The 11,676-nt window shown below is 35.3% G+C and overlaps 1 protein-coding gene, 1 long non-coding RNA gene and 1 pseudogene across 2 annotated transcripts; 1 reads left to right on the top strand and 2 right to left on the bottom strand.

Moving 5' to 3' along the window:
• The first annotated feature begins 329 nt into the window (after positions 1 to 329).
• On the top strand, positions 330 to 3,688 carry LOC108835313 (protein kinase STUNTED). The gene is made up of 9 exons (XM_018608586.2): positions 330 to 735; positions 1,008 to 1,108; positions 1,185 to 1,422; positions 1,509 to 2,045; positions 2,138 to 2,386; positions 2,463 to 2,706; positions 2,786 to 2,933; positions 3,013 to 3,162; positions 3,242 to 3,688. Exons 1-9 carry the CDS (start codon positions 570 to 572, stop codon positions 3,473 to 3,475), a joined length of 2,067 nt encoding a protein of 688 aa, XP_018464088.1. The 5' UTR covers positions 330 to 569; the 3' UTR covers positions 3,476 to 3,688.
• A 2,476-nt stretch (positions 3,689 to 6,164) lies between these two features.
• LOC108836886 (uncharacterized) lies at positions 6,165 to 9,409 on the bottom strand (annotated as a pseudogene).
• Positions 9,410 to 10,816: 1,407 nt separating this feature from the next.
• Positions 10,817 to 11,676, bottom strand: LOC130503237 (uncharacterized). Its single transcript, XR_008940703.1, has 3 exons — positions 11,544 to 11,676; positions 11,365 to 11,441; positions 10,817 to 11,268 (listed from the first exon to the last, which is right to left on the bottom strand). It is a non-coding gene; the product is annotated as an uncharacterized LOC130503237 (long non-coding RNA).

The raw sequence follows: 11,676 nt of genomic DNA on the forward strand, positions 1-11,676 counted from the left end.
GATTTTTTTGGACGAATTCCCGATTCATTTTATTTTGCTTTCTGTTAATGTTCTTTAGATTATACTTGCATGACTTTTATATAGTTTAATAGTTTAACTAGATGATGTTTAGTACTATATACGGTACCATTCGATAATTTTTCAATTGAGATAAGCATTTTGCTGGACTTATCAAATGAAAATATACAGTATACATATGATTATATAAACATGCACACGGTGAGACTATGTCAAAACTTTTTTTTTTAAAACAAAGATTTAAAAAAGATGAGTAAAATAAAGTAGTAGCTAGTAGGGTTTTTAAAAAATCATTTCTAAAAATATAAATTAAAAAAAAGATGGCTGCTCCTCTGTATTTCTGAAGAGAGCATCAAAAGCAAAACCAAACCTGCAGTTAAAACTTAACCATCATCTCTGCAACTACAAGACAACATAAAGGGAGAGAGAGGATCTTGTGTTTGTTTTGGAATTATATATACAATCATCATCAATAACGATGTTCTTATTTCGTCTCTACAAACCACACGTCATCCAAAAAGGCAACATTTGACTCAGACAAATCAGAGAAGATGATAGAGAAACAGAGCTCCTCCATCGAGGAAGGTGGACGATCAGGCCGTACGATTCTGGTAGGAGTGAAGCTAGACGCACCGAGCAGAGAGTTACTCACTTGGGCTCTTGTCAAAGTTGCCGAGCCTGGTGATACTGTCATCGCTCTTCACATCCTTGGCAACCGTACACACTCACTCTCTTTTGTGTTCTGTTCTGTTTTTAACAATAAAGCTTTGATCTTCTTTTATGTTCTCTAATAAAAAAAAGTTTCGGTACACACTATTTGTGTTCTGTTCTGTCTTTACAATAAAGCTTTCTGTTCTGTTCTGTTCTGTTTTTACAATAAAGCTTTGATCTCTTTTTTTTTATGTTCTGTAATAAAAAAAACTTGGATCTTTTTATGTTCTGTAATGAAAAAAAAAATTCGATCTTTTTTGTTTTATGTGTGTGTGTAGAGATAGTTGATCGAGCAGGGAACTCTTCGTCGCTTGTCTCTTTGGTGCAAACATTCGATTCTGTTCTCGACGTGTACGAAGGCTTCTGCAATCTCAAACAGGTAAATAAAAAAAAGTCTCAACCTTTTCAATCTCAAGACTTTCATAAAAGTTTTTATCTCTTTTTTTTATTATTAGGTGGATCTGAAGCTGAAGCTATGTCGTGGCAACTCAGCTCGAAAGATCATCGCTAAAGAAGCCATGTCGTTTGGTGCATCGAAAGTCTTAGTTGGAGTCTCCAAAACCCACCACACCATTCGTTCATCAGCGTCCGTTGCTAAGTACTTGGCCAAGAAGCTACCAAAGGACTGTTGGGTTCATGCTGTCAGCAATGGTAAAACCGTGTTCCAGAGAGAATGGTCTCATCTTTCTCAAGGTTTGACCCTTTTCTTGTTGATAAAGTTTCAGCCTTTTCTTGTCTTAGTGTGAATGTTTTTAGTGGGTTTTGGATTTGTGTCACAGGCAAGGAAGATGCAAGGAAGAACAATCTGTTGAATGTGCTTCAGAGATCTGTTGCATCAAGTGCCACTTCCAAAGTTGTTAGCCACTCAGAGGAGGATCAATCTCGTTCTGAGAGTTGTTCGGTTTGTGGTGGTTCGGATTCTTTGTCTAAAAATGACACAACTCCTCCTCCTGATGATGATGAGTGCCACAAGGCAAAGGAGATTGTGTCTGAGAAAGGTTCTACAACTATGGTGGTTAGGAAACAGTCTGAATCTATAACAGGTTGGCCTTTGCTTCGTCGAGCTTTTACTTCAACAGGACCAGTTACAACATCTCATAAGCCTTCTCAATGGGCTCTGAAGCTTCCTCCGAGGAGCATTAAGCAGATTGGTTATGACTCTACCACCACCACCACCACCAAGAAGTCTTCTTCTCCTGACACTAGTCCAAGAAAGCCACACGAGGAACTAGAGGGACTCTCCGAGAGATTCTCATCAACTTGCCAGGTTTTCAAATACAAGGAACTTGTTTCAGCGACATCAAACTTCTCCCCTGGTTCATTCTTCTCTCCTTAAAAACCAAATGACAATGTTTTATCATTCTTAAAAGCTTTGCTATGTAACTAAGAACATCAATGTGGTTTTCAGATAATTTCATAGGCATAGGAGGCAGCAGCAGAGTTTTTAGAGGCTGTTTAACCAACGGAAGAGAGGTTGCAGTGAAGATCCTCAAGCAAACCGAAGATATCTTGAGTGATTTCGTCGCTGAGATCGAGATCATCACAACGTTACACCATAAGAACGTTATCTCCCTTATAGGCTTTTGCTTTGAAGACAATAACATGTTGCTTGTATACAATTATCTCTCGAGAGGAAGTCTAGAAGAGAACTTACACGGTAAGCCCTTAAGAAGCTATTCTATGTTATGATCATGGAATCTAAACAAAATGCTTGGTGGTCTAAAAAAAAACAGGTGACAAGAAAGATTCTCTTGCGTTTCGCTGGGGCGAGAGGTATAAAGTAGCTGTGGGAGTAGCAGAGGCATTAGACTATCTGCATAACACTGCTTCACAACCTGTCATCCACAGAGATGTTAAGTCATCAAACATACTTTTATCTGATGACTTTGAGCCTCAGCTTTCTGATTTTGGGCTGGCGAGGTGGGCGTCTATATCTACAACTCACATAGTCTGCTCTGAGGTGGCTGGAACCTTTGGGTATGTTTTGTTTTATGAAAGTTCTTGAAAATGTTTTTTTTTTATTGCTTAAATCTTGTTTTTTTGTATTGTATGCAAGCTACTTGGCTCCAGAGTATTTCATGTATGGTAAGGTGAATGATAAGATAGATGTGTATGCATTTGGTGTTGTTCTACTTGAGCTGCTCTCTGGAAAAAGACCTATTAGCAGTGGATGTCCAAAGGGACAAGAGAGTCTTGTCATGTGGGTATGTGTTTTGCTTTCTAGACTCATTTTAAACCAAACCTTTTCTCTCTCTCTGCTCTTATGCCAATGGTCATGAGCAGGCTAAACCAATTCTAGATGATGGGAAGTATTCTCAGTTACTAGACCCGAGTTTGAAGGATAACAATAATGGTGACCAGATGCAGAGGATGGCGTTAGCTGCTACTCTTTGTATCCGACGTAGTCCTCAAGCTAGACCGAAAATGAGCATTGTAAGTCATGTTTTTTTTTTGTTCTTCTTGCCATAGCTCTATGCAGTTTGTCTTAACGAGTATGGATTGATTGATGCAGGTCTTAAAGCTACTCAAAGGCGATGAGGACACACTCAAATGGGCAATGCAACAAGTGAGTAGTTCCTCAGATGAGTCAGAGATGCTCAAGGATGAGGAATGTGAAAGATCTGAGTTGAAGTCACACCTTAGAGTGGCTCTTCTTGATGTTGAAGATGACTCTCTCTCCATGGGAAGCTTCGACCAAGGCGTCTCTGTTGAGGATTATCTCAAAGGCAGACACTCCCTTGACTGAGGAAACTATTGTGTGTGTTTTTGTATATATATTATTGGTCGGTGGTGGTTTTTTTAGCCTTCGTTCCTCCAAGTTCAGGGTTGTTATTGTAGGTTTCAATTGTTGAGGAGTGTTTTTCACAGTTCATCTTTTTGGGATACTTCTTATAGTTGTATAATAAAACCAAAGAGAAAAATCCTTGCAAACAGAGCCAGGATTTTTTTTTTTTTTTGCATCCTCTTTATAAATAAAAAGATTCTGCTATTTTATTAAGATGCAATACAAATAACAATTCATTGCTATTTTTATTGGTTTTACACAATATACCATTGTTGACACATTTGTTTATTACTTACACTAGATTATTTAACCGCGCTACGCGCGGTTTGTGTCCTATAAAATGTTAATTTAATCTCATGATTTTCAATGTTTTAAACAACTTTAAATCTTTATTGTTTGTAATTTTTCTTTATAACATTCACACACATGATCCAAGCCATGTTTCTTATTTCCAAATCTATGAATTTTTGTTTTCAAAACTAAAAAAAAAACAAAAACGAATATCAATGAAAGGCTTTACTTTTTTCTAGTCACGCTGTGCTCTACACAAACACTAAATATATATAAAAAAGACAATTATGAACACAACATCACTTGTGTGTTAGTGCATTTGAAAGACATTTTAAATATTTTGACAAAATTGTGTATATAAATGATAATAAATCAAGCCAGAGCAACAAATATTTAATAAGATTAAAATAGATGTAAACGCCGAAATTGTAAAACGTGATTATGCATCATTTTGTGTGGTTTCATGCTTATCATTTTTGACTGAATTTTTTCTCAACCTCTAGACCGAAATACTGTATGTGTATCTATTGTCACTCAATCTGTGCATTTAATTTGCTTAGAAAAGTATTTGCGTTAGTGTCCATCCATCTTGCCATCTGAAAAAGAAAATTCTTTTGGTTTTTGTCATAGATTAAACAAATTCTAATACTCTGAGTTGAGAAACTTATTGTCGTCACTAAAAACAAAACTATTTTTAGATCTCTATCATCACAAATCATATCAATATTAGATTTTCATGAACTGAAGTATACAGACAGGCAAGTCAAGAACTGTAGGAAATCAACATATCAATGTTTAATGAAACCAAATACTTGAAGCTAGCAGGCAATTAAACTCTATAATAACTTTCGGGTGAAAAGACCAGGGAAAATAAAATGTAAAACCGATCCCTGCATTGCGCAAAGGGCAGAAGAGCTCTTACTTCGCCCCTGATGTGTCCTTTTGAAGCAACAACTCAAGATGTCTTCAGGGTTCTCCGTTCAATTTATTGGTATCCTCTGCATTTTGCTGACTTTCTTGAAACTTGCGGCAAATATTCTTGGAATTTTTTTGGATTTGTATTAGACAAAACCTTAAGAGTGTTCTATGTAGAGTTCTTTGCAACCTGATTCCAATGGCTACTTACGTTTTTCTCCATAGAAACACTATTAGTAGAACGATTCTAATGTTTTCTGTCACCAAATTAATGACATGATATTTGTTCCATAATTACAAAGCCCTTTCGCTACCTACGCACAGAAAAGCAGTAAGTTTATGAAACCATTCAAGACTCTAACAAAGACCGTAAGTGATACAAACCACCTCTAACTAATTTTCACCAGAAAGTGAAAACAGCTGATGCACTGAGCAATTGGCAAAGAGATTGGAGTCATACATCATTGAAACTTTGTTATTAAGTTGCAATTTATTTTATTTACAACTATGTCTTCTATAACTCAACTTTATTTATATAAGCGTTCAAGTTTCTATGATTCACAGATTCGAGCACCGATGTGCTTGACCAGTTATTTCAACTTGAAGTAATTTTCATTGTACAAAAATATTTTTGTTTGAATAAATTTAACAGTCTTTTAAAAAGAAAAGAAAATATTTTATTTATTTATTGTCATTTGAGATTTTTTATATTTTAAAACTATATGTATATTATTCGATCTTTGATTCATATGCAATATCAATTTAAATATTTTAAATAAAATGAGAGATCCTAAATTAGAAATATAGGGTTAAGACCTATGTTATTTTACCTTCAGATATCCATTCGGATTCAAATATTATTAATTCTGGTTCGGATACCCAATATCTCATAACTTAATATCTGTTCGGGTATTTTGCCATTTTGATCGGGTTTCGGGTTAGGTTTTTCGAATCAGATTTGGGTATATAATTCAGATATCTAATAACATGTCCATGTATAATACGCGCGGTTTTATGGGATTAATTAAATCGTCAAACTACAAAATATAAATGATATTTTTTTTTATAAAACCGACAGTTTAAAAATTTACGTTGAATATAAATTAAATTCAAACATCCGCACGGGAGTACGGGTCAAATTCTAGTTTATACTTAAAGTTTTTTTTCTCAGATGGCTGTTAATTTATACTTATAGTTAATAAATACATTGGACAAAATAAAATAAAAATCTTTAATAGTAAATAAATAAATGTATTTAACCCATTAGATTGGTAGATACACGTATCACATTTATTTACAATTTGCATTAGCGGTAACTAAATGTACATATAATAGCATTTATAAAATAATACATTGTTGAATAATTTTTTTGTTGACTAATACTGTTTAATAACTTACCTATTTAGTTAAAATATAATTTATAGGATTGTGTTAATCATGAAAAAGCTCTAAATGAGAATTTATAATAATGTTCAACAAAACCCAATACACATTGTCAATCTAATTGGGCCAAAAACAAAATCCACTTATTAAAATTAACTATATCATGCTATATAATGAACACGTATAAGAAGCTGGAGATAACACCAATCTTTGCGTAAAATCACCGCTAGAGCACCGCCATTGATTTTTCACCAAAATATCATTGGCAGCTCCTTTCAGAGTAATAAACCAGAGTAATCGAAGTGATTCCAAACCTCCACCGCCTATGCTTGGAAAAGCTCGAAACAGCCGTATACGCAAGCACCTGAACAATCTTCGCGAAGTAGTGCAAGTAAACAATAAGTTCCATAAAGATCTTAACCAAAGAACATATACTATACTATGAATTATGAATGATTCCAACTCTACCCCACTAATCTAAGTTCATAGTACTTACGCTTTTGAGCTGGCCAAAACAGTCTGGATCGAAGAGGAACTCCCTGAGCTTAGCGGTTCTAGGATGATGAGCCCACATGGTACCATCCATAAGCTGAACACCATTGGCTTCGCAAGCCGCAGCAATCTTATCGAACTCAGCTACGTTCATCGCCACGGGCTTCTCAAGAAGGATGTGCTTACCTTTCTCAGCAGAACGTATAGCCCATTCGACGTGGAGGCTAGTTGGGAGAGGAATGTAGAGCATCAACCTCTGAATCTTCAAGAATCGACTCGTAAGAGCCGTGGATCTTTGCCGAAGGAGAGTAGCCATTAGCAGCAGCGAACATCTTGGCTTTATCCAAAGAGCGGCTTGCAACGGCTGAGATAGTAGCGATTGGCCTTATCTACAATCAGTTGTTTCTTTTTCCCACCTGATCATCACAAAAAAAGGATTCACACTTAATCTTCAGAATAACGTATCTACAAATCAATAACCCAAAAATTAGAAGGCGAGTGTCGTCAATGCACATACCAGTCTTCTTTCTACCAGCAGCAATATTCTTTCTCCGCCTTATTTTTTTCATTTGCTATTGCTGTAATGGACGAAGCAACATCTTTAACATCTGCTCCTTCATGTTGGCCACAGATAGTCTCATGACTGCTTTGAGTAGCGCAATATAATGATAACTTTTCTGCAAACAGAAGAAACCAAAGTATAAGTTCAACATGCCAACTTGCCAAGAGCGTTTTACTATAAAGAGAAGAAAGGCTTATGCAACAAACCTCATATGGTTTAAGCCTATGAGAAATCATTTCAGCATATTCCAAAAAATCGCTTTCAGACTTGGGGATGAACACATCAAGTTTTGTCTTTTCACCCTTCGTTCCAAAGAGTTCAGCAGTTGCCTTGTAGTCAGCTTCTTCAACAACCCTGTGAGAGAAAGAACACACAGTTTTTGGTCTTGTTTATAAAAGCTCGTCTCAACAAATATGCCAGGTAGAAAGATTTAAATTACCTGCATGCGAAGTTTCTTAGAGATAGGATCCAAAGGTCCTTCCTTTGGTGCTTCTTTTGGAACATCGGCTGCTTTACCCTTCTTTTCAACAGCTTTGGCTGCTGCTTTCTTAGGAGGAGCCTTGTCCGAAGCAGGCTTTACCGGAGCAGGTTCGTCATCATCATCATCATCCTCCCAAGAGTCCTTAATATCATTCTCATCTACATCCTCGTCATTCCAGTTGCTTTTAAGCTCAACTTTAGCTGGAAGTGGTGCAAGCGGCTCATCCTCTTAAATCATCAAAAAAATAAAAACTATAAGCAATCAAAACTCCAATAAGATTCACACTTGTGCAAGTGAATCAATTTTGTAATTTGATTATAGATAGAAACACATAAAGAGACATTAAAGCAATAAACTTTACCCCAATCATCCATAATTGCTAATAGTTATCGAGTAGAAAAATACAAGGCTGATATGTGAATCCCAAATGTAAAACCTGTCAGACATATACATAAAGCATCAGAATCAGACAAAACATACTTGTTCTGCATATAAGGAGAAACGCAACACAATTTAGGCATACTAATCTACAAATCTAATGGGTTTCTGGAGCATAAGTTGATGATGAAAGAAAACACACTGAGGATCTAATGTTTCTTAAATGGCAGGAAAAAAAATTTCACAGTATAATTCCAGAGATGTGCCATAGATGAAATTAATAAGCCTACTCGCAAGGCATTCACAGATTCATTACTGATAATCAATAGAAGTATTGCTTACCAAGGTACCTAGACATGGGAAGAACACCAATTGCCTAACCCCCTACCACAGTCTCAGAGGCAACAGCCTGACAAACCCTATCAGTAGGAGCTATGCCGATTTATCCTCCAATATCACTATCGACAGTTAGAAACAGCGAGTTAAGACTTTCTCCCATTGGACCTGGGGACCCTCTCCATTTTTCCTCTTGCATAACTCAGTATTTTATATATTCGATCTTCAGCCAAAGAAAAATGGACTCTATCTTGGCAGTAGTCAGAGCAACCTGTAAGACGATACATATTGAAAAAATAGTAGAGTTCAACGGTTCTGTCTTCTTGTTTTAGAGAGGTGGAACAACTAAATATTCAAAGAAATATACCCAATATGCTAACCTGTGAAAAAGAAACCACAAAATTATGATCACACACAACTCCTCAAAGGTTAGATATAAGGTAGTTTGAGTTAGATTGAGTTTTAGGTCTTTTCTTATGTAATATAAGCCTAGAGAAGTGGAACGGTGAACACAAACTACATCAGAATGATGAGGAATTGTGCTTGCTTCCAAAAATGTTGAAGCTGCAAACATAATCAAGGGTTTTATCAAAATATGGTTAGTAAAATGTTAAACTCTCAGAGAAAAAAAAAACTGAAAGACATGAATTTTTAAAGCATACTTAGAGTTAACTAAAATCCAAAATGCACAGAGATGAACAAAGATAATAGAAGAATAATCTAAATCTGAAGGGATAAATTAGGATCGAGAGATGAACCGATGATAGCATAGAAAACTTCTTACCCGTCGAAGAATCAAACACCAACACAGCTGTCCCGTCGCCGGCGGCCATCTCCCTTGCTTCATTGAACTCTCGTCGCCTAAGATTTGTTTAATTGTCTCAATTTTTTGAGTACTCAATTAAATAGATATGTAAGCATAACTGATGAGGAAGACAAACAATCAACAGTCATAATCAAGCAACAACCATTACATAGAGAGAGGGAGAGTGAACAGACGATTTGTGTCAAAAGAGAACGGAGGCTGTGGATCGACAATTCATCAGGCAGAAGTAATTAGGTTAATCTGACATGGCAAATATCTTAAAGCTGATTGGTCTTAATTTTTAATCCTACGTGGAGGCCTTCTCCTTTGATCTTATTAGCCTTTTAGTATAGTATAGATTATGTATTTCTCCATATGCAATTACCATGGTTTTGACTTTTGAGTAGTTGCACAGAATAACAATCAATACCTTAACTGATTAATGTATAGCAATGTGCATTACATATATTTATCTAAACTAAGTTGCGATTGATTGAAAGCCTTTTTACAAAAAAAAAAAAGTTGCGATTGAAGAATTATTTATGACAATTAGAGTGGTTTAAATACTTGAAATCATAAACTACTACATAAAAACGAGATAACAAATACAAACCTTGTATAATCTCATATTTTGTTTCACATTCAATGGAGTCTTCAATGAAATGTATTCGTTTTACTTATGCATATAATATCTTTGCATGCTATAGCAGCCTGGTTCATATGACCAGAAGTATTGTTCTGGGTAGACAACAAACACAGTGTTACAAAAATCAATATCATAATCAAGAAGCAAAAATTGTATTCCTAAACTATTTTTAAAAAAATGCACACAATATTATTAAAGCTATTTGATCATTATAATGATATACATGTACACAACTGAAATTTACATAGTCAAACCCAAAGTAAACTCAACATACTTGGTGTTGGAGTAGGAGTATCCAAAGAAAATCGGTAAAATTGTAGTACATACGGTAAAATGTAATAAAATAAAGTATCACAAGCTAAATATATCATTCCTAATAATAGTTAAGATATTTGACTAGACACTATTCTAATAAAACGTTTCAGTCGGTAATCAACGTTATATTTGATCTCTTTTCCATTTAGTAATCGCTTAGATTAGGTTATATAAACTAGATATACGTGTTATTTTTGTTGATAGAAAAAAATCTTTAAATTATTTTTTTAGAATAGTTCAGATGAATCAAAATAAAAACTTTAAACTTTAGAAAACAAAATCTAATAAAAATTAAACTAAAGTCCATCAAACATCAATTATATATAGCCTTATTTGTAGTATCTTAAACATATCATTATGACAACAATATCATAATTTCCCTTTGTTTCTTACTATTTATTTTATTTGATTCCTAATGAACAAAAATTGCCAAATTTTGCTTATGCATTTGTATATTTCTATATAACTACATAATTTTTTTGTTGGAACCACTGCACCATTGAAATGCACGTGAGGGAGCATATGGTTGGTTATATACCTAATCTCTAAATTCAGCAAGTCAAAAGAAGATCATATTATCCTCTCTCAACTATACAATTAAAGAAAGAAATGTGATTCTTTAACCATATAATTCCAACCAGATTCAAGTCAAATTAAATTAGATTTGTTTTTAGTCTAAAATAAAAGATAAGCGTCGATCCACTATATTAAAAAAATTAGTTAAAAAAGCAAATAGATTTCTTCCAGGTTGTAATTAGGTCATCATTATATAACGCCTTTAACTATTCTTTCTTCTTCTTCTGTTCTGTTTCGATTGTCCTCATGCGAGCAGTAGTCCTCGAGTTCCGTACCTTCACTCACTCCCACCTCATCCACGTGTCTCAACCTCCACCTCCCTCCCTCCGTCACTCCACCGTCGCCGTCGTCGTCTGTTAATAACTCCGTTACAAACTCTGTTTTTTAGTTTTTGTTTCTTCTGCTCGATCCGTCGTGCTCTGCTTTTGTGTCACCGTGTGACGACGATGAAACTCTCCGACGTTGGATTAGACGCGGTGAAGACGCCAAGGCTGGTCAAAGTCATCGCCTTTGCGTTCATCTCCATCACGACCATCTTCTAGATCCATCAGTGAAAAATGTTAGTTCTTGGTCCCTGAGATATGAAGATGACAAATAATAACCCTGAGCTGGCTTTGCTTTTACGACAAATACATCTCAGTTGTCTAAAAACAAAGCTGAAAGCAATAACCTGGGTACCCATGGCGTCAATGAACTCAGCAACCTCTTCTCTAACTTCCAGAAGATCTCTTGAGTCACTATAAGCTCCTGATGACACACAGAGAAAGGAAATAAATTTCAGATTTTTCCACACTAAATCAATATGCAGAGAGCTGGCTAACTAATGAGTTTTAGTGAATGTAACAATACCCAATCCTCCTGAGTTCAAGAAAAGAAAATGTTTAGCTTTTTCAATAACATCAGGTGGAAACATCATTCTAATATTTGCGTCATGTAGTAGAGACGGAGCTTAACAAAGTGAAACCACCTGCAACATTTTGTT

Source organism: Raphanus sativus, unplaced genomic scaffold, assembly GCF_000801105.2.
Source record: "Raphanus sativus cultivar WK10039 unplaced genomic scaffold, ASM80110v3 Scaffold0876, whole genome shotgun sequence".
Taxonomy (NCBI): Eukaryota; Viridiplantae; Streptophyta; class Magnoliopsida; order Brassicales; family Brassicaceae; genus Raphanus; species Raphanus sativus.